At 47.4% G+C, this 23,440-nt stretch overlaps 1 protein-coding gene across 1 annotated transcript in view; it reads left to right on the top strand.

The window, feature by feature from the left end:
• The window catches only part of PROM1 (prominin 1), a 151,431-nt gene that overhangs the window by 117,874 nt on the left and 10,117 nt on the right, over positions 1–23,440 (top strand). Inside the window, exons 11-21 of the mRNA XM_010857372.1 lie at positions 477–636; positions 3,573–3,725; positions 8,574–8,697; positions 10,959–11,062; positions 15,774–15,858; positions 17,679–17,825; positions 18,548–18,619; positions 19,306–19,398; positions 21,736–21,789; positions 22,379–22,459; positions 22,566–22,634. Coding sequence (XP_010855674.1) covers positions 477–636; positions 3,573–3,725; positions 8,574–8,697; positions 10,959–11,062; positions 15,774–15,858; positions 17,679–17,825; positions 18,548–18,619; positions 19,306–19,398; positions 21,736–21,789; positions 22,379–22,459; positions 22,566–22,634 — 1,142 coding nt within the window. The remainder of the gene's footprint in view (positions 1–476; positions 637–3,572; positions 3,726–8,573; positions 8,698–10,958; positions 11,063–15,773; positions 15,859–17,678; positions 17,826–18,547; positions 18,620–19,305; positions 19,399–21,735; positions 21,790–22,378; positions 22,460–22,565; positions 22,635–23,440) is intronic.

Below are 23,440 nucleotides of genomic sequence, written 5' to 3'. Positions count from 1 at the left end.
CATTTAACAGAAGCTTTATAGGTAGGTGAACCTGAGTTTTTAATCCCATTTCTAGTACTTTCTGAAAAACAGACCTATGGTCAAGTGATTTAACCCCTATGAGCCCAGCATCCCTGTTAGTGAACTGGGAATGAGAAATGAGTTAACATATGTAAAAATGCCTTGTCTGCTGTAGGCACACAGTCCAGTTTAGTAACTTGGTCCATTTTGCTTTTCTTTTTTTAGTGAAATAAGTAGAAAACTCTGGCTTGATTTCACACCATGTCATTTAAGTCAGCTCTCATAGCTCGCTCTTTTGTTAATTGCTTTTCAATAGACTTGGCTGCATTCACGCTTGTTGTAGGATCTTCTCATATTTTAAACATCTGCATAACACGGGAGGAACTAAGAGTGGTTCAAGCTTTTCAGTTACATTCCAAAACTAAGTGTCTTGTCTCCTCTATGAACATGCGTAACCAAGGCATCTTTGTTTTCAGAGTTTAAAAAGACCTTGAATTCCCTTCAATCTGATGTCAAAAATATAAGCACGAAGATTCCTATTCAGAAGACACTGTCGAATTTCGTCCGTTACATTAATGACTCTGAAGATTATATCCTCCAGTATGTACCCACTATGGAAGAATGCGATTCATACAGGTCAGTGCCCTCTTTGAGCTTTTCCACTACGAGCGTGGAGCTTGCTGGGGAGTGGGGTGAAAATCTGACGATATAACCAGGATCATCTTAGGACAGCAAATTGTACAAAGAGGCCACAAGGTGATATGTGTTCACCCTAGTTTAAGTTCATTGAAGAAGTTGAAGTGTTCACTTCAGCAGCATGTGTACTAAAATTGAAACCACGCTAAGAAGACTAGCGTGGCCACTGTGAAAGGATGACATGAAAATTCACGAAGCATTATATATGTGTGTGTGTATATGTGTGTGTGTGTGTATATATTGAAGACTGGAAGTTCTTGAGCCAAATAGTCAATTATTTGCAATTTTGATGGCTTCCAGAGTCTTGGTTATAATTATCTAAGGTATGTAACAGGATTTTAAAATTTAAAAGAAATTAGAAAGAGCATTCAGATAATATTTTTTTCTTTATGCTTATATAAAACAAATACATAGAGGCTGGTTCTTACGGAAAGAGCATCCTTGGAACCAGTGGCTTGTCTGAAGCTGCTGTGGATCCCAGCTCTTTGTCCTTTAGAAAAACACTAATGGGAGGATGTGGTCCTGAGAGAGGCTGGTGGGCATATGTCTCAGACAAGAGCTCTGGGAGAACAGGACAGGAGAGACTCACGGGATCTCCAGGATCACATGAGAAGTAAGACGGAATCCCTTCTCTGAGAGGCTCAGCCCCATAACCACTACTGGAACTCTTCCAGCTGCCTAAACCCAGGAGACCACAGAGACTGCCATCCCTACTTGGAATATTTATTATACAGGAGCACAAGATAAATAGTGAGACAATAACAGTACTTGCTGGCCTTTAGGAAGAGTCGCAGTGTGCCCACCATGAGCTCTCCATTGTGGCATCTCACAGAAACCCCCCGGGTTGTATTGTGCTTATAACCCTGTTTTGTTGAGACTCAGGGAGGTGAAGTGACTTACTCAAGACTGAGGACAACGTGGCAAAGGTGGGTTTTTAACTCCCATCTGACTATGCCCTTACTTATCGCTGTGTATCAGCCAGCCTTTTCCTACCATGTGGCTTGGCCACCCCAGCAGGTGTCAGAACAAAGAATAGAAAGTGAAATCGCTCAGTTGTGTCCGACTCTTTGCAACCCCATGGACTACAGCCCACCACACTCCTCTGTCCATGGGATTTTCCAGGCAAGAGTACTGGAGTGGGTTGCCATTTCCTCCAGGGGATCTTCCCGACCCAGGGATTGAACCCAGGTCTCCCCCATTGTAGGCAGACACTTTACAAACAAACATAAGACAGACCCTTTCCCAGTGGACTTGAAATCTCATTAGAAGTCAGAGTGGTACAGATGGGAGGAATGGTGCAATGATCTGTCTACATACCAGCTCCCTTTCCTTCCTCCTCCCACGCCCTGAGACTACAAGCTTATTTAAAAAGAAATTTAACAAAGCAGATGAGGCATGCATTAACAGTAAAAGATCCCTGAGGCCAGATTCCATGGCTTATTTAAATTTGTATCCTCGGGATCTGGCACAAAACGTCACAGAGTAGGTGCTAGTGGCTATCCTTGGGATTCTTCAGGCAGGAATACTGGAGTGGGGTGCCATGCCCTCCTCCAGGGGGTCTTCCCAACCCAGGGATCAAACCCCCTTCTCTGAGGTCTCCTGCATCGACAGGCGGGTTCTTTACTGCTAGTGCCACCTGGGAAGCCCATTATTAATAATGATTGAGTTTATTCTTAACTGAATGAAGAACTGCAGTGACAGCTTTTGTTGCAGAGTACATCCTTTGTTTTTTAGCATTTTAAACATTGGGAAGTATTTCTACCCTTGAATGCTTCTGGGTTGCTGTACATTTGAGGAATGCCAGCAAGACCTAACTGAGGATCCTTTATCCTCAAGTGTCTCACAAGACCTCCCATAACACTGAGACCCCCATTCTGCAGGCATTTGATTTGGGATGGGCCTAAAATTCTAAGGCCTTCCCAGGTGGTGCTAGTGGTAAAGAATCGCCTTGCCATTGCAGGAGATGCAGGAGACTCAGGTTGGATCCCTGGGTCGAAAAGATCCCCTGGAGTAGGCAATGGCACACCTCTCCAGTATCTTTGCCTGGAGAATCCCACAGGCAGAGGAGTCTGGCGGGCTACAGTCCATGGGGTCACAAAGAGTCGGACATGACTGAGCATACACTGTTCTCACTTGATGTGGAAATTTGTAAAATGTTGAGTGCACTCATCAAGTAGAAGGTATCTGCCTCAGTAAGGAACACAGGTTACTCCCCACCCCGCTGTCCCTAGTATTCCTAAAATCACAAAACATTTTAGATAAAAGACCAGGGGAACCAGTCCCAAATTCTTATCTGTTGTCTAGCATGATCTGTCTGCATCTCATCCTCTTTATAATAAGCACTTGCAGCCTCAGGAACCTTGAGAGAACAGAAAAGCCTTAAGGGGCGTGGTTGTGTTTGGCGGGGGAAGTAAATCAGTGTTCAGTTTGGCTTGTCCTGGGTCCACCCTCAATAACTATCTGAATACGCATTCCAACCATCACTTACTCTTTTCTCTAACACCCTGATTATCCACACTTGTAGCCTCAGGAACCTTGAGAGAACTGAAAAGCCTTAAGGGGCATGGTTGTCAGTTGCCTCAGAGAGGCTGAGTCAACCCTGCTTCCGGGCCGGTGGATTAAAGTGAAGGGAAAAAAGCGATAATCCCATGACCTTTGAGAGCTCTTTGAAACCAGGATAAATGTTGATTTGGTTGGGTTGGAGGACTCGGGCTGGAAAGACGTCTTTTCACAACGCGCTCTCCCTCTGAGGAGTGAGCAGGACTCTGGTGTTTGATTGCCAAGGGTAGCGTGGACCCCTCCAGCCCCGGCCCAGCACTCTTGTGTTGCGATGATGTCACCGCTCACGTGTGCCTGTTCTGTGTTTGCTCCACCAGGTGGCTGGTTTGCTTGGTCATCTGCTGCTTGCTGACCCTCATCTTGATTTTTTACCTCCTGGGCTTGCTCTGTGGCACGTTGGGCTATGACCAGAAAGCCACCCCAACCAGACGAGGCTGCGTCTCGAACACCGGGGGCCTCCTCCTCATGGTGTGAGTCTCGGTCCTTCCTTGGTCTGTGAAGGGTGGAAACACAGGGTGGGGACCGTGGTGTGACAGGGACCCCGTGGCCTCTGGACCAAGCACTCTGGGTTCCAGCGACAGACAGGGGAGACCTGATGTGATTATCCTTTCATTGGTTTGGGAAATTCCATTAAGCATAAAAATCAAGGAAACTCTAGGTCGGTGGCACTTTGAGAGACAAGCTTAAAATCCATGTTTATATGTATATTCACGTGTGTATGGTAGGCTCCTCCATAAAGCAGCTATCAGGAAATTATTTCCAAGTTTGCTTTCTTAATTCTCATTGTTTTCCCCCATATCTGTCTATCTCTCTGGGCTTCCCTGGTGGCTCAATGGTAAAGAATCCGCCTGCCAAAGCAGGAGACGCAGGTTTGATCCCTGGGTTGGGAAGATCCACTGGAGAAGAAAATGGCAACCCAGTCCAGTATTCTTACCTGGGACATTCCATGAGCAGAGGAGCCTGTCGGGCTATGGTCCACGGGGTCGAAAAAGACTCACACACAACTTAGCAACTAAAAAACAACAGCATCTATTTATCTATCTGTCAATCTATCTACCAATCCATGCATTCAGCAGACACTTTCTGAAGGTTGATCTGACACCAGACACTGTTCACTCTGAAGCTCTAGAGACTCGATTTAGAACAAAGATTGAGGAGCCAGCACCCTTGGGAGTTAGACAGGTAGCCTGTATTAGTGGTGGGATCAGGTATGAGGTATCTGATGAGGTATCAGATGAGGTATCTGAGGTATCAGCAGGTGCTAAACGTGATGCACACTGGAGCAGTTTTCCCTGTTTCAGTCAGATTCGTAGCCAAGTTCCTATCTTTGTAAAGAAAACCGTTTACTAGCTTATAACAAAGCAGAGGGGGCATGTGCTGGATGGGACTGGAGGTGGAGCCAGAAATGTGAACCAGTGACCAGGGGTAAAAGCTCGGAATGCTCCCCAGAGGGGAAGCTCTGTGATATTCTCTTTTCCTCTAAACTCCTGGGAATGAGTTGGGGATGGTGGTGATGAGGCTCCAGGGGAGGGTTAAGATTTAGAAGAGGTGTTTTGGGCCATAGGGAACCAAAACCACAGCCATTTCTTGACTTGTGTCTATAGCGACATGCATTAATTTGCTTTTTTAAACTTTGGGTCACTATAATAATTTGGCTACTTATGAGCTGTGACTCTAAAGGCCATTTCCGTAAAGCTTCAGGCTTCACTGTAGTACACGCCTTTATTCACATGAATACAGGCACATGAGTTTTTGTTTTATTGAGGCATAGTTGATTTACAATGTGTTAGTTTCTGCTGTACAGCGAAGTGACTCACATGTATACATTCCTTTTTATATTCTATTCGGTAATAGTTTATTCCAAGATATTAAATACAGTTCCCTGTGTATACAGTAGGACCTTGTTGTTTATCCATCCTAAATGGCATAATTTGTATCCGCTGACCCCAAACTGCCAGCCCATCCCTCTGCCTGCCCTACCCCCTCCCCGAGCAAGCACCAGTCTTTCTCTATGTCTGTGAGTCTTTCTGTTAGGTTCATTTGTGGGTTTGTTGTTTTTTTTTTAAGTGAAGTTTTAAAAATAACCTTAAAGCTGATGACATGGGAGTCTGCTAGAACTGGATAAAGCTGGACAGAGTTCCACCCATGGACATGCCTTCTTGCTCACATGCCTAAGCTTCAGGAATTAAGCCAACAAGGAAGAGTGTATTTGCCCAGCCTTTTGTTTAAATGTCCACAGCTACAGACAGAAGATTAATTTAATGTTCAAAATTTAATAACCCTATCACTTGGCTATTTTGTCAGTATTTTCATGGTGGATTTATGTGTTGTTAATGCATCGTTTTAATTATTGAAGGGAGGAAGTCAATTGCTCTAAAAAGGTTCAACTTTCATAAAAGTCTATTCTACTTTTTGGGGGGCATGAAAGCAAAAAAATGTGGTATCTAGCTCAAATAAAATAAAATAGAGTCATGAGCAAACTGACGGGAGGCTGAGAGCCACCTTAGTTTGGCTGTAATACTCACATCTCACGTTAAGGGATCTCTAAAGGGTTAGAGTCACATGTAAACCTCTGACTTAGGAGCCATAGAACCCATCTCAGCAGTAGGGGACAGGCTGGTAGCTATCACTTGCTGTTAGGTGCATTCTGGGTGGTCTGCACCCTGAGGGTGTCTGCAATTTCTTTTTTGTCCCGTCGAAGCCCACCCTTCAGCATGGCATGCTTTGCCATACTTGGCAGAATGCTGCATCTTTTGAGTCATCTGGTCAACAACTGGATGGACTCATCAAACTAGGAGAATGCTGTTTCTTCCTTCTAATCACTGACTTGTTTGTAGAAATGAGAAAGAGTATGTTTGGTTCAGCTTCAAGCCAAAACACCACCCGCTCTTTGAAAGTGGTTGATACTGTCCAGTCAAGAGCATGGTCTCTCTACCAACCAAGCAAGAGTCCTTGCCTCCCAGGAGGATCTGAGTGAAAAGATCTGAAAGGAGGAGTCCTGGATTCTCTGTGGTCACGTGTCTTTTGAGGCTCTGGGGAGCATTGTAGAGGCTGAGTGGGGTGCAGTGGTGAATGTCCATCGGCCACACCACGGGGCTCTCCCCTCTTTAGAAATGAAAACAGGAAACCCCCATGGACAACCCATCCTCCCCTCTAACTCGCCTGTCTGCACAGACATCTTGAAATGAAGATCTGCGTCTGCTGCCCCTTTCCTGGTCCCCCACCTCCTGCCCAGCCCGAGCCACTGTGATTCCTCACCTGTCACTGTCAGGCCAGCAGTGACCTCTGCATCTCCAGTCCAGGGGACTTCTCTGAGTCCTTCTCAAATGTCACAGCAGGGACGGAACAGCTGCCCCTCCTTGTGCAAACATGCCGTAACTCCCAGTGACCTCACACCCTCCTGGTTTCCTTCCCACCCTCCTGAGCCTCCACCTTGGAATCCTTTGCTGACTGTCTTTCTACCACTTCTTGTTCAAATGGTGAGGTGCCCCCAGGCCCAGTCAGTCCTAGGCTTGCCCCTGCCTCCCCCTGCAGCCCCAAGGATCAGTCATCATTTCTAAGCCACTGACTCCCTAAAGTAGGTCTGTAACCCAGGCCTCTGTGCTCCAAACACCAAACTGCACCTGCACAGCATCTCCTCCGCCGTGTCTCCCGGAAAACAGGACCTTGTAGAAGTCCATCTTCTCCCCCTTTCCCTGTCCCTGCTGCTGACGAGCCCTGGCGCACCCCGTCTTCCCTTCCCTTCACTTTGAGCGCACGAGTCTTCCTCATATCCTCCTGTGTCTTCCTCCTGGTTCAGCCTTCTTTCACCCTTGACTCCACTCCACTGCTCACAGCTGCAACAGGCTCCCCTGGGGCCAGAGAGAGCCAGCTCCCTGACACCCTCCATTGTGGGCACCTGTCCATCCACCCTTCACATGCAGCCAAGAGAGCTTGTTTTTACAGAGAGAATTCAGGGCGTGTTCCTCCCATGCTTAGAGACCTTCAGTGGCCTTCCCTCCGGGATCCTCCAGGCTTCCCCGCTGGATGCCCCTGCCCGCCATCTTGGGCTGTCCCTCACAGCGCTTCTCTGTCTGCATCCCTCTGAATATCTGAATACATCTGCCCCTTTCAGACTCCCCAGAGTACATTTCCTGTAGTCAACTGAAAAAAACGCACCCCCTAAAATCTGAGAATTACGCTGTATTTGGCAGACAAAACTGAGGATTTAAGGCCAGGACACAGCCTCTCAAGTCGCCCTGAGGGAACTGTTCTGAAGAGGTGAGGGAGGAGCCAGGCTACAGAGGAGTTTTTCCGAGAAAGACCTGGTCCTCGGAGCCTCAGAAGATTAGTACTAATTGAAGAACACCACGTGGGGTTGGTCTCTCTGCGTCTGAGTTACTTCACTCAGTGTGTTATATGGTGTTGCTTCTGTGTGGACTCTAACAAAATGGAGTACAAATGAACTTCTATTTGTAAAACAGCAATAGAGTCATGAACGGACTAAACCAACGTATGGTTACCGGGGAGTCAAGGGAGGTGGGATAAACCGGGAGACTGGGGTAGACGCACGCGTACCCTGTAATATATAAAATAGGTAACTGGTAAGAACCTGCTGTATAGCACAGGAGCTCGACTCCGTGTTCTGTAATGGGCTGTATGGGAAAAGAATCTGAAAAACAAACAGTGGCCGTATGTATAGCTACAACCGATTTACTGCTGCGGTACACCTGAAACTACCACAACATTCTACAAATTAAAAATAAAACGTTACACGGCAGGCGGCATGTCTACAGATTCATCTCTTTAAAAAAAAAAGAGAGAGAAAAGAAAGGCAGATAGTCTGAGCTCACTGACATCATTCCTGAAGCGAGCGCCTCAGCTATCCTCCCGAGTCTCTGCAGGGGGCGTCCTTTCGGGGTGGCTACAGCGGGTGGTGGCTAGATGGGGGGGTATCCTGTTTCTGTAGTGAGCCCCCCAGGGCTCACCGTTGGGGCGGGTGTAGCGTCCTTTGCTGATAGGACAGGCAGCATTTTCCACGGACACCAGCGTATAGCCTCCTCCTCACAGGACAGCCTTGGTTCCCTCAGGTGACCCCAGGTCCACATCTGTGCCCCAGTTCCGGGCTGCAGGCAGGCCAGGGACCCAGGGCCAAGTATCCCCTTAAGATGCGCCTTGCACTTCCTGTCTGCACCCTGGGTAGGCTGAACCGGGGTTAACCTGCTGAAAGCTGGCGTCCCAGGTCATTGTATATGTGGAATAGGTGGAATGAGTAAGTTCTGGTAACGGTGAATAACTGCCTGTAGAATTAGTAACTTTTTTCCTGTTTGTTTTTCCAGTGGGGTTGGACTCAGTTTCTTCTTTTCTTGGATAATCATGACCATCGTGGTGCTGACTTTTGTCACGGGTGGAAATATGGAAAAACTGGTCTGTGAGCCTTACAGAAACAAAAAGTTATTCCAGGTAAATATGGATTGTGCTTGAGCCAAAGCTTTTATTCTGCCCCCATGCCTAGTGGTCGGAGAAGGCAATGGCACCCCACTCCAGTATTCTTGCCTGGAAAATCCCATGGATGGAGGAGCCTGGTGGGCTGCACTCCATGGGGTCGCTAAGAGTTGGAAGCAACTGAGCAACTTCACTTTCACTTTTCACTTTTATGCATTGGAGAAGGAAATGGCAACCCACTCCAGTGTTCTTGCCTAGAGAATCCTAGGGACGGTGGAGCCTGGGGGGCTGCCGTCTCTGGGGTTGCACAGAGTCAGACACGACTGAAGCGACTTGGCGGCAGCAGCAGCTGCAGGCCTGGTGGGTTTCTTCAAGAGTAAAACGATGAGCACCTGGTGTGTACTCAGTAGGTTGAGATCCATCTATTTGTCAGAGCGAAAAAAAAAAATATGGCAGTGCAGGTGCCCCTTGAACACCAGGGCACTGGGGGTGACCATCCTCTGGGCATTCAACTTATATTCAGCCTTCTGTTCACATGATTACTCCATATACTCTTCCTCGGATTCCACCAACCTCAGACCACATAGCACTGTAGTATTTAGTGCTGAAAAAAATTCACATAGAAGTGAATCCTTGCAGGTCCAGCCCGTGTTGTTGAAAGGTCAACTGTATTCTTTTTTAATGTCAATGAAATCAATACCAGGAATTAAGGCTTACTCATCAATGCTGGTTGTTATATTCGGGGAGAATACAGTTCTTCTCAGAATTAGTTTCCAAATGTGGAACATCAAAGGATAAATTTTCCAGGTTCCTTCCATACCTCAAGAGGTTTCTGATATTTCAAAGAACTTCCCAGATGACAGTTCCCCACACAGATGGTGGAAGGGCCCTAAATTTGTAGTGAAAGAGGGGACTCCCTGGTGGTCCAGAGGCTGAGAATCCACCTGGCACTGCAGGGGCTCAGGTTCGATCCCTGGTGGAGGAGCTAGCATCCCACCGCCCGTGGGCAACTAAGCTTTTGTGATGAGCCCTCGAGCCACACCTCGAGAGTCCATGTGCTGCAATCAGACTGGATGCAGCGAAAAATAAATCTTCAAAAAATATTGACGTGAAGGAGACTGCTAAATGGCACGCCTCATGGCGGAGGTGTCCCTGGTGGAAATCTGACGAGGTAGTTGGGAATTAAATTTGGACTTCACTTTCTCCCTCTACAGCCAACTACTTCAGGTTTTAGGGCACTATATCCAAGTTTAGCTTCATTAACTAATAAAGAGATTTTGATCTACAGGTCTGTCTTCTCATTTTGACTTTCCAGTGTCTTTCTCCCTATTCTGATTTAAAAACTGTGTTTCCACTTTCCTGTTTTATTGTACATATTCGTCTACCTCATATCTGTTATAAAATCAGGTGAGGGACTCCTAAGATAAACCAGTTGTTGTGGAGGTATTTTAATTCCTCAGTTGGTTCAGGAAAAGTCAATTGGGAGCATCAGTTTGTCACACGTGTGGCCTCTTGATAAAAAAATTAATGCATCAAGCCCGACTTCATCATCTTTTATTCTACATTAAATTGTTAAAATTGGACTTTGCTGGTGGCTCAGACAGTAAAGCGTCTGCCTACAATGCGGGAGACCTGGTTTCAATCCCTGGGTGTGGAAGATGCCCTGGAAAAGGAAATGGCAACCCACTCCAGTATTCTTGCCTGGAAAGTCCCATGGACAGAGGAGCCTGGTAGGCTACAGTCCATGGGGTAGCAAAGAGTCGGACATGACTAAGCGACTTCACTTTCACTTTCAAATTGTTAAAAGAGCAATTCTTTAAAAGTAGAGGAGAATATTTTGAAAAATGAGGGTATTTCCCATTTGCACTCCTCAACTATGTATACAGTCACATACTCATTAGTCCATCTAAAATTCATAATGTGAAGTTGAAGAATGTGCCTGATTTAACTCCATTTGTCCAGGGAGAAAGAGTGAAGAGCTGGGCCTACTGCTTCATGGCTTCCTATCAGATATTCTGAATCAATTATTCTTCAGCCGTGTCTAATCTTTATTTTACTTAGATGTTCCTCTCAAAAAAGTACTCTTAATAATTCCTTCGGTTTGTACCCAGTGATCTGTCTGTCTGTTGCAATCACACTTCTATTTTCTAGTTTAATTGAAAATCAATGAAGTAAGTCATGATATAAATAAAAATATCCCAAATATTATATGTTTAACAGAATATTATTTAATTATATGCATATATGTTAGTGTAAAACTGTCTTTACATTTCTTTTAGGTTTTGGACACTCCATATTTACTAAATGAGGATTGGAAATACTATCTCTCTGGCCTAGTATTTAACAAACCAGATATTAATCTCACTTTTGAACAAGTTTACAGGTATGAATAATTGCATTATGCATTTTTTTGCTACTTAGAATGTTGTGTTTTTACAATGACAATTTTGCTCTAAACGTGTTTTTCATTTGAATGGTCAACTTTCCAATTTCAGAAGTAAGCCAGTCTCTGGTCTCAGCAGTAAGACCAAAAAGGCAGTCTTCCCCAGAAAACCCTCTAGGAGTTAGGATGGTGCATCCCAAGTCACTTTGTCTTTATCACTATAATTTATTGGTAGAGGTGACCCTAAAATGCATTCTTGGGACCCTGGGAAAACTCTTGTTTGAGAGTCACCCTGCCCCAGGTAAATGCTGTATAACAATTTAGAATTCACTGGATGAGTCTGTCAGTGGAAATGATAAGCGTGGGATTTCCCTGGAGGTTCAGTGGTTAGGACTTCTTCCTTCCACTGCCAGAGCCCAGGTTCATCCTTTGCTCAGGAACTAAGATCCTGCAAGCCTTGTGGGACAGCAGAAAAAGAGAAAAGAACAGAAAGATACTACAGTCTTTAATAGGAATAGGAAAGAGTTTTATATTGTTGTAGCCACGTGTTCCAGGGAACAAACTCACTCAGAAGGACAATGCAGATAGTGGAGTGCAGTTTATTACACCGGTGGACCCAAGGCAGAGTCTCCTCTTAGCCAAGGACCCCGACCAGTTTTTGTGAAAACCTTATATACCCTAAGTGTACGTTCACAAACCCACCTCCCCAAATTCCCTGACAATCAAAGTTAACCCGTGAGTCATATGCCTTAAGCCTAGGTAGTTCCTAAGTCGCTTCAGTCGTGTCCGACTCTGTGCAACCCCATAGACGGCAGCCCACCAAGCTCCGCTGTCCCTAGGATTCTCCAGGCAAGAACACTGGAGTGGGTTGCCATTTCCTTCTCCAATGCATGAAAGTGAAAAGTGAAAAGTGAAAGTGAAGTTGCTCAGTCGTGTCCGACTCTTAGTGACCCAATGGACTGCAGCATACCAGGTTCCTCTGTCCATGGGATTTGCAAGGCAAGAGTACTCGAATGGGGTGCCATTGCCTTCTCCAAGCCTAGGTAGTTAACAGTGGACAATTATCAATAGGCCTGTGGTCATACCCCAATAAGCATAGTAGAATGTATGATTCTATTCAGTTACACAGATAATTAGGGTATTCTTTTAGTGATGAAGAGCCCTTGGGCTCTTGCTTCCAGGGGCCTGGTTTTCCAGTTGGTATGTCCTTTCCATAGATTCTGGGCATAGAGCTCAAAGTCCACAGTCCGGCCCAAGATGGAGTCCTGCTCTCAAGATAGAACCTGTTCTGTTTCCTCCTTCAGCGTGAGCCAAACTGCGGACTTTGGCCAGGGAGACAGCCTCTCAGACAGCTCTGAGGAGTTGTTCCAGAAACCATGGCTCTGAGCACAGTTTTATATCTTGTCAGGACAAGTAACATTAAATAAGTCAGGCATACATGCATTAAAGATTTCAAAAAACAAAAACAGATCAGCATATATATAGCAAGTCAGCATGGCCTTGGCACCTGGAAGGCGGTCTTATCACCTAGGGAGGACCAGCATTGATGTCCCAGGGAGGGAAACATTTAATCTTTATTTTGATGGGTACATTCTCCTGGTCAGTACACCCTTTTCTTTCATAATTTCATTGTATGTAAGCTGACATACAAATGTCTCTTTGACAGGCCACAAGCAATCTGTTTTAGTTAGCATAAAAGTTGAGTTAGATCTTGCAGAAGCCGGAAAGACGTCCCCAGCCCTCCATATGCAAAAATCTCTCATCAGGTCCGAGTCTCTCACGGGCCAACAGTGGTGTAGCCTGAGGACCAGGCCGTGAATCAGGCTGCCTGGGCGCCAGCCCGGCTCCACCCACAGGGCCTCTGTGATCACTCGGTCCCCTTCCTGTCGCTTCAGCAGGATGATCATAGTCAGCTGAGTATCACCAGCTCCCCTCACTTCCAGGGAAACAGACAGTGAGTAAGCAGCAGAGGGGTCCATCTGCCTGGCACCCGGCCCCCATGGCAGACTTGCTCATCACCTGGGGTCTTCTGCTTTGCCCAGAGGGTCACAGGAGCCTTCTCAACAGCATGTTCTAGGAAGACACTTTCAATCCATTGGAGTCTGTGCACTCCAATGAATGCAATGAATGAAACCCTCACCAGGCTTAAGAGAAGGAAGCCAAGCTTCTCGGCCTCGTCTGCAAGCTTTTTGGGATTCTGGCTCCGGTGGAACTCTCTGGTCTTTCCTCTGGTGGTCAGTGTATCACCAACGCCAGCCTACTTGAGGTTCCCTAGAGAGGAGCATTACCCCTCCCAGGATTCTGGAAAGTTCTTCTCCCAGGCGTCCTTCGGGGCCGCAGGGCCTTGGCAGCTGCACAAGGGAGCGGCACCCAGGATGAGGTCATCTGGGTGGCAAGGATGTGCAAGGGTGTGGCCACCCTGTGAGCTCACTCGAGAAGGCATTTGCCACGTTTCAGAGAAGTTAGGAGAGGTGAGGCCAAGTTAGGTTTACAGCCAAAGAGGACGTTTGCCAGCCCCTCCCTGTCCCCTACCCTTAGTCCAACCGTAGGTTTATTAGGTAGAGCTCAACCCTGGAAATGTGGAGGGAAATGGTCAGGAAGGGGCTTGATAGAATCTTTATTTTTTTTTAATATTTAACAACCTCAGATATGCAGATGCTGCTGCTACTGCTGCTAAGTCACTTCAGTCGTGTCCGACTCTGTGTGACCCCATAGACAGCAGCCCACCAGAATCCCCCGTCCCTGGGATTCTCCAGGCAAGAACACTGGAGTGGGTTGCCATTTCCTTCTCCAATGCATGAAAGTGAGAAGTCAAAGTGAAGTTGCTCAGTCGTGTCCGACTCCTAGCGACCCCATGGACTGCAGCCTACCAGGCTCCTCTGTCCATGGGATTTTCCAGGCAAGAGTACTGGAGTGGGGTGCCACTGCCTTCTCCAGATATGCAGATGATACCACTCTAATAGAGGGTGAGGAAGAACTAAGGAGCCTCTTGATAAGGGTGAAAGAGGAGAGTGAAAAAGCTGGCTTGAGACTCAACATTCAAAAAACTAAGATCATAGCATCCAGTCCCATCACTTCATGGCACATACATGGGGAAAAAGTGGAAGCAGTGACAGGTCTTATTTCTTGGGCTCCAAAATCACTGCAGATGGTGACCACAGCTGTGATATTAAAAGATACTTGCTCTTTGAAAGGAGTGCTATGACACACCTAGATACCATATTAAAAAGCAGAGACATGACTTTGCTGACAAAAGTCTGCCTAGCCAAAGCTATAGTTTTTCCAATAATCATGTATGGATGTGAGAGCTGGATCATAAGGTTGAGCATGGAAGAAATGATGCTTTCAAATTGAGGTGCTGGAGAAGACTCTTGAGAGTCCCTTGGACAGCAGGGATATCAAACCAGTTAATCCTAAAGGAAATTAATCCTGAATGTTTATTAGAAGAACCGACACTGAAGCTGAAGCTCCAATACTTTGGCCACTTGATATAAAGAGCTGACTCATTGGAAAAGACCCTGATGCTGGGACAGATTGAAGGCAGGAGGAGAAGGGGATGTCAGATGAAATGTTTAGATAGCATCACCAATTCAACGGACATGAATGTGAGCAAACCCCAGGAGACAGTGAAGTACAGGGGAGCCGGGTGGGCTGAAGTTCATGGGTTGGCAATGAGCGGGACATGACTCAGCAACTGACTAACAACAAATTTATCTCTTTATTTGACTTCACTGGGCCCTTGTGCAGAGGCTTAGCTATTGGACTGCCAGGAAGTCAGTGGATAAAGTTTTTTATATAATTTTATTTATTTATTTTGGCTGTGCTGGATCTTCGTTGCTGAGCAGGCCTTTCTATAGCTGCAGTGAGCAGGGGCTACACTCTAGTTTCCTTGCACGGGCCTCTCATTGCAGCGGCTTCTCTTGTTGCAGAGCACAGGCTCTAGGGCACGCGGCCTCAGTAGTTGTGGCTCATGGGCTTAGTTGGCCCATGGCATGTTGAATCCTCCCAGATCAGGGATTGAACCCATGTCTCCTGCACTGGCAGGTGGATTCTTTACCACTGAGCCACCAGGGAAGCCCGATAGAGTCTTCTAATAAATATTTATTAAATCTTTTAATAAAGATAATGCTTGGTAATACACATCTCTCTGACATGTGTTGGTTTTTTCAGGTTAGAGTTTATGTCTTCCCAATTTGTAAACTTTGTTATCACTCAGAGCACTAAGGCTGTAGTAGTTACCTGTCCTCTTCTGGCCTTCCCTGGTGGCTCAGAGGGTAAGCATCTGCCTGCAGTGTGGGAGACCCGGGTTTGATCCTTGGATTGGGAAGATCCCCTGGAGAAGGCAACGGCAACCCAGTCCAGTACTCTTGCCTGGAAAATCCCATGGACGGAGAAGCCTGGTGGGCTACAGTCCATGAAGTTGCAAAGAGTCAGACCCAACTGAGCGACTTCACTTTCACCTTTCACCTTGTATCTGTGCCAAACATGGGACATTAAGGAAAAGAGGGAAAGGCATCAGGAGTGGTGGGCCCCCGGGGATTCCTGGGGACACTGGTGGAGGCTTACTGCATTGACACCCAGCTGCCCCATCGTGTCCATATTCACAGATTGAACAAAAATGGACGGTTAACCTTTCTCTCCATCCTTCGCAGCGGACAGAGGTAGCCACAACTGCCCTTTTGCATCCTGATTTCTCTGTTTATTCCCTCAGTGACTGCAAAGAAAATAAAGGCCTTTATGCCACACTTAAGCTCGACCACATCTACAATGTCAGTGAACAGCTCAACATTACAAAGGTGAGTGTGTGTGTGTGTGTTAGTTGCTTAGTCATGTCCGACTCTTTGCAAACCCGTAGACTGTAGCCCACCAGGCCTCTCTGTCCATGGGATTCTCCCGGCAAGAACACTGGAGTGGGTTGCCATTTCCTTCTCCAAAAGCAACTATAGAAAGAAAGAAAGTGAAGTCGCTCAGTCCCGACTCTTTGCGACCCCATGGACTGTAGCCTACCAGGCTCCTCCATCCATGGAATTTTGCAGGCAAGAGTACTGGAGTGGGTTGCCATTTCCTTCCCCAACAAAGGTGAGTAATTAGGACCAATCAGGAAATCGACATGTTTCTTTACCAAATTCAGTGGTCCCCGTTTTCTCTTTTGAGGTGGATTTCATATTAGATAAAATGAGCCATTTGAAATGATTTTAGTACATTTGCAAGGCTGTGCAAACCTCATGTCTATCTAATTCCAAGACCTTGGCGTCACCCCTGACCAGCTGATTTTCTGAGACATGAGTTTCTCCTGTGAATGGAACAAAAGCATCTCCGGGGTTTTCCCTGCAGACCCTTCACGGGGAAATGGTTTAGCTTGCTGAATGTCAAAGTCCCTGGAGGCACAAACCCTACTTGCTTCCCGGGGTATTGATTCTCCCAGACCAGCCATCCTTTTCCGTCACATCGCTGATGAGGAACAAGAACTGTGGCCCACAGAGTCCTTACTCTGTGTGAATGGTGGCGGGACCCCAGGGCTCCTCCTAGGTGGGCCCTTGGCAAGACACAGCATGGCAGCAAGGATGGAGAGAGACTGAATGGATGACCACTTTTCCTCCTTTACCCAAGCCCACAGCCGAGTCTGGAGTCTTCAGACTCCAAGGAGAGGCCCCTGCAGAGCACACTGGCTGGGGGGAGGGGTGAGGGGGCTCCGGCAGCCCAGGCCTCCAGTGCCTTAGCCTAGGTGCCCACTCCCTCATGCCTAGAGGCCTGCTGGCTTTCTCTGCTGTGTAGGAAAGAAGCTAAGGAAGCTGGTGCCTTCTGGGCTTCCAACACAGAAGCAGATATCAAGGAAAGTCAAAGGAAGAGGTGGTTCCCCAAGTCCCACGGCTTCTGTACAGAGGCATCACCAAAGGGGTTCCATGAGGTCAAGATGACCTGAGGGTCTTCAGAGGTCAAGAGGCTTATTTGAAAGCTGTGTACAAATTTCGTATTCTCTTCTCTAGACATACCTTGCATGCACTCATAAATACAATACCATTTTGCAGCCAGGCCCCAAAGGGATGCCCTCTGCTCACCCACTCATTATGCCATTTTCTCAATGATGAGCAGTGCCCTCTGGACACACAAGATCCCACAGTCACCAACCGCATGCCCATGATCTGGAGTGTTTCTAGTACCCAGTCGAGGGCATGCCACCTCCTTCCCCTGGAAAGCAGCCCGCCGAGCCCCTTTCATCATCTCTGTTTGTTAAGACTTGGTCAGAAGCCACCTCCTCTCGGAAGCCCTCCCCAGCCCCCTGCCTTGCAAGGCTCGTGTCCTGATGCAGTTCACTTGCCTTTATCACAGTACCGCCTCTTCACTTTGAGATCTTTGGGGGGGTGGAGATGCAGCAGGGTTTTGCTTTGCATCCCAGGCCCTCACATGGTGCTTGGTCTGGGGCCCAGCGAGGAAGGCTGGGAGTTGGGGAAGGGCTGGGAGGGAAGACTCGGGGACGAGGAAGACATGCCAGTCAGGTGCATGTGTATTTATTTTTGGCTTGAGTAATTTTATTGCTCCTTTAAAGCATTAAGTCGGTGACATTTTTGGAGACGAGTGGACTTACTAATTTTTTGTTTTTTTTTAAACTATGCAGCATACTGGAGACATAAATAGTAATTTGGAAAATATGAATATAAGAATTGAGGATATAGAACTGCTGGATAAAACAGGAATGAAAACCCTTATGGATCTCAGATCTTCTGGAATAGACGATATAGACTATGCTGCCTACTTGAACGCGGTAAGACCCCCATGTTCCTGGGTGATCTTTTGCATGTTTTTTTGTTTGTCTTTTGTTTTTGTTTTTCTTTAACTGAGATGAGATTTGCACAACATTGGATTAACTCTTTTATTACCAACTGAATAATTCACTAACATTTAGTATAATTGCAATGTTACACGACTACCATCTCTAACTAGTTCTAATGCGTGTTTATCACCTTCAACAGAAAGCTCCGCTCCCAGTAAGTAATTGCTCCCTGTCTCCCACTCCAGCCCCTGGCAACCTTCACGCCACATTTTGGCTTCTGTGAATTTACCTATTCTGGATATTTCATATGAGTGGGGCGCCCTCTTTTGTCTGATGCCCTTCACTGGCCCATTTCACGTAGCCTAAGTTTTTTGAGATTCATGTCCTTTACAGCAGGTACCAATACTTTGTCTCTCTTTACGGTTGAAAACGAATTATGCTGCTTTGCACATGTAGATAAGAATACAGGGGTGTCTGCTTACCTTGTGTCCATGGACCCACGTTCACTCTGTTGCTTGTTACAGGTTGTTGGTTAGTCATTAAGTCGTGTCCAGCTCTTTGTGACCCCATGGACTGTGGCCCGCCAGGCTTCTCTGTCCATGGGATTTTTCCAGGCAAGAGTACTGGAGTGGGGTGCCATTTCCTTCTGCATGTTACAGGTCAAGGTTTAAAAATCCCATCTCCATAACACAGTTTTCTACACCTCTTTGCAGACCGAGAGAAGTCCCACGAGAGTAAATCTTATCTCATTTGCAAATAATCTCCGAAGAAAAGCCCACCAGCTGGTGAGTACAGACGATCCTGTTCAAGGTTGTCCTTGCTGTAGAGGATGAAGGTCAATACCATTCCTAGAGGAGCCATGGAAGAGGTTCCTGTGCCACAGGTGTCCCTGGTATAAAAATGCCCCTCTGTGCCTGTTGAAAAGCTCCCATCAGTGGCTGCTGCCGTGTGGCCCGACCGTCCATGAGCTTGTGAAGCTTCCCAGGGCAGCGTTGCAAGGCTGGCCCCAGCCCCATTGCTTTAGCACTGGTCTGCTCTCATACCATCCCCCCTCCACTGCCCAGCACCAGTGCACGCGTATTAGAAGGAATGGTAAGTTGGATGTGGGAGCGAGATCCCACGTGCTTTACGGCTGCAAGGATGAGTGGATACGGAAGGGCAAACACTGCCTCAGACCCTTCAAGCTTCCCCGTCGCCAGCTCCTCTACTGGTTGGTGGCGAATGGCTGCACCTGGTCTCTTTCCTGAAGCAGAGCACAGTGGCCAGGACCCTGGGCTTGGGGGGCAGTGCTCCGTGCCCTGGCCACGTCTGGCTCTTGTCCACACCATGAACTACGGGCATCTCAGGACCATCCCTCCAAACCCATCATCATATAAGAAGGGCTTTACGTGTGTGTCTGGCGGTAACTAGAGACAGTGTTCCAGAGTCTGGAAGGAGATACTAATGTTTATTTACTGTCTTTTCTTTGTAGCCCTCAGGAAACTTGAAAACCAGCTTGAAAAGTCACACAGATACCTTAACAAATATCCATGAGAACCAGGTCGTTCCTCTGCAGAATTCAATGGTAACAGTCTACGCCTTTTGCCATTTCACCGTGACCTGTGCAAAGTCCGTTTCACCTAGCCCAGTGATATGTTTGCGTCTCACACGCAGGTCAAATTCAGTTAACCTCAGGCTAAGAAACGGAGCGATTTTTAAAAGAAATGATAGTAGCTGGGCTTTGAAGAGGACACATTTTCAATGTTCACACCTCCTTTTCTTATCTGTGTGTGAACAGCTTAAATGCGCGGTTGCCTCCACCTGTTTTGCTCTCATTTTTCACGGCCTTAAAAGGCTCCCCTAAGCCATGCAGGTGGCAAAGTGCTGGGCTCGGTCTTCCTAGTTTATTCTTACCAAGCTCTCCGTGTTCACACCTTGCCACGACATACGTGATGGCAATGCGACATCTTTTCCGTCTGCATTTAGCTCTACTCTGTGTTCCCCTTGTCTTCCCTCCTCTCTTCCATCCGACTTTCTCACTTTTCTCTTCCTTTTTTTTTTGGCTATGAATAATTAATTTTTTAAAAATTGGGGTATCATTGCTTTGGGCTTCCCTGGTGGCTCAGAGGTAAAGAATCTGCCTGCCGATACAGGAGACATGTGTTCCACCCCTGGGTTGGGAAGATCTCCAGGAGAAGGAAATGGCAGCCTATTCCAGTATTCTTGCCTCTGAAATCCCATGGACAGAGAAGCCTGGAGGGCTACAGTCCATGAGGTTGCAAAAGGATCAGACATGACTTAGCGACCGAACACCAACAACAATAGTTGCTTCAGAGTGTTGTGTTAGTTTCTGCTCTACAGCAAGGCGAGTCAGCCGTCCCTGTCTATATATCCCCTCCCTCTTGAGCGCTCTGCCCACCCACTCCCATCCCACCCATCTAGGTCACCATAGAGCACTGTGCTGAGCTCCCCGTCTATACAGCAGGGAGCTATCTACTTCACACACTAGCCATCTATTTTACCCATGGTTGTGGGTTGTATATTTGTCAGTCTTCCTCTCTCAATTCCTTCCTTTCTTTTTATTCTCACTACCCACTGGCTTCTTTCTTAAATGCCAGAAAGGAAGCAGAGAAGGAACATAAGCTCTTGACGTGTCAACCTGATTTCAAGTCTTGCTTCTGCTTCTCCCAAGACTGGTAGCTTTAGTTTTTCTTGTTTAAAAGCAGGAGGAGGGGTCCTTGCCTCACTGTTACCTGGCTCTTGGAGATGAAGGATCTGACATCCCAGAGGGACTCTGCAAACAGGAGCTGTTATTATTATGCTTGATGTGTGCTTGGGGCGGGGGGTCATGTATGCAGTTGCCAGGGGAACCAGCTTCCAGAGTCAGCCTGCTCAGCTTTGAAGAAGCTTATTCGTTGGCTTGACTCTGACTTTAGAATCTTCTAGAACCAGTTTTTATCATCTCTCTCTTCATGTTCCCTCTTGACTTTCTAATTCACAAAGTCCTCTAGAATTTTCTTCATTTGGGTTTGGGCTCATCACCGTTCTCTTTGTGCTATACTTTACGCCCTGCACAAATTTGTTAACATTTTAAGTTTGTTTGGACATGTCCCATAAATGCTTTCCTTCAAGTAGACACAGGCTTCCTTGGCCTTTGCAGAGTTGTGCTGACCTACAGTTAGGCAAGTTGTTCTATAGATATTGACCTATGACCTAAACCAGGGCTTTGCAAACTGTAGCCCCTGGACGCCCCCCAGCCTGCTGCCTGATTTTTACTTGATTAATTAATTAGTTTTGGCCATGGCCTGTGGCTTTTGGGATCTTATTTCCCAGCAAGGGATCGAAGCCAGGTCCCCAGCAGCACAACTGCGGAGTCAGAAACACGGGGCTTCTAGGGAATGTCCCTCCTGCTGCCTGTTTATTAGAAGCAAGGCTCTCCTGGATCAGAGCCTGGCCGGTCCTGTGTACAGATGCCCTGTGGTTGCTCCCGGCTACAAGGGCAGAGTGGAGAGATTCGGACAGAGCGTGGTCCCCAAAGTCGAAAATACTTTTTATCTGGCCCTGAACTGATAGAGTTTGCCAACCACTCATCTAAACCAGGCAAATGAAGCCACTGTTGTGGGGCAGGTTTTACTCTGAACAAACCACCTCAGAAGGGTCGTGTGGCTCTGTCACACGTGAGTAACTGCCCATCAGAGCTCCAGAAGATGTATTCTGGTTTTCTTCTTCAAATTTTCTTATACCCAGATACGTGAGGTGCATATCGTTCCCCGTGTCTGGTGTTTTTTTCTTGAATGAAACTGTCACAGAGTAAGGTCAGATTTGATGGCTGACTTGGCGCGGGGGTGCGGGGGCAGGGGGTGGACACAAGGATCATGTGATCTTCTGGTTTCACTTACTGGGAAATACGTTTGTTCACTAGAACGCCATGCACCAGCAAATGAAGGGGCTTCAGTACAGGACCAGTGGACTGAAGGTAAGGATGTGTTTCCCTTCTCTGTCTTGGGGTCTTGTTACAAAAGTACACGTGGACTTTCAGTGGTGTTGGGTCTTATTGGCAGTTGGCAGTTATTTTAAGTAAAATCAAGCCTCAGTTATCCACCCATTTGAAACACCGGACTGGGTTTCCCCATCCTCCCCTTTCTAAAAGACTTCTGTAAGCGCAGACTGCATCCTGGCACATCGTTGTCGGCTCAGCGGGAAGCCGTGTGTGGGCGTGGGCAGTGCGCATGTGGGCGGCCGTGGGCCACGCTCACAGAGACACTGCAGCGCCACAACAGCCTCCTAACCTCACGGCCTTCTGCCCACAAGCTTCCATTCTCACTGGGAAACCGGCACAGGGCGAGCCCAGCCACATGCCCTCTGCCAGGTTCATCGTGGAGTGGGGACGCACACCCATGCCCTGGGAGCCAAAGCCGGGAGGGCATCACTAACCACGAACTGCTAGTACAGTCTCCACTGGCAAGTCAGGGTGCTCTGGGGCTGTGTGAGCTGTGTTTGCATCGATACACAAACTGTCTGATGAAAGCCCTGTGTCTGTTGACACCTGTTGCTGTGTTTTGCAGGTCAGAGTGTCCACCACCATTTTCTTTTTGAATTCTACCCAGGACTTTCTCACCAGCCAGCTGTCTGAAGTTGTTGTTGAAGTAAGTTGTCATACCGGGAGGGGGGGTGTGCAACCACAGCCTCGTGCTTCCCTAGGGAGTGGTGGAGTCATTTTAACGGTCTTGTTGCTCTTTGATGTCTTTCCAGGAAAGTAAGCAGTTCGGGAGTAAGATAATAAGCTACTTTGAACGTTATCTGCAGTGGGTCGAGATGGCCGTAAGTGGCGTGTCTTTGATGGACCTAAGGGGGCTGTGTCTGGGGACAGTCATTTTCTAGGATAAAACCAGGATTCAGAAATTAGACAGGAGATAAGTAAACCTTGAGCCTAGGGGCCACGAGTGGAGGAAACCATAGGAAGTCACCCCAGCGCTGCCCACCCTGGGTGTCTTCCTGGGGCCGCGTCACGGACGGCTGACCCCCACATCCTACACCCCCACCCCGCCCCACCCCGGCTCCCTCTGCTCCTTGCTCTAGGAATGCTGGCCGCCTCCACTGTCTCCCCTGCTGAACCATGAGCTCCTTACTGTCGGGGCCATTTGCAGCTGTGGTTTGTCCACGCCTTGGGCAGCACTGAACCTGCAGTTAACACGTCATTGGTGTATTTGTGGACTCGGTTCTTAGACAACAGGAGTTTTATTTTCTCAAGATTCTGGAGGCTGGAAGTCCAAGTTCAAAGTGTGGGCATGTTAGTTTGTTCTGAGGCCTCTATCCGTGGCTTCTCCTGTGTTTCCACAGAGTCTCCCCTCTGCATGAGTCTGTGTCCCAATTTCTTCTTTTATTTAATATGAAGAGCGGTCCTGCTGGATCAGGGCCGTCTTAGCGAACTCACTGTAACTGAATTGCCTCTTCCAAGACCCCGTCTCCATATACGCTCACATTCAGAGGTACAGGGAGCTAGGATTTACCCTGGGAACGCGTCGGGGACAAAAGTCAGTCCACAAAGCTGGGTCTCTATGAATCGGTCGAGAGACGTCGAGGAGCAGAGTGAAGTTTCCAGCGGCTCACGTTGCTCCCAGCACACG

Source organism: Bison bison, unplaced genomic scaffold (genome assembly GCF_000754665.1).
Source record: "Bison bison bison isolate TAMUID 2011002044 unplaced genomic scaffold, Bison_UMD1.0 scf7180017864379, whole genome shotgun sequence".
In the NCBI taxonomy this organism is placed as follows: Eukaryota; Metazoa; Chordata; class Mammalia; order Artiodactyla; family Bovidae; genus Bison; species Bison bison.
Note: the sequence above shows the minus strand (reverse complement) of the source record. Positions and strands in the feature narration are given on the sequence as shown.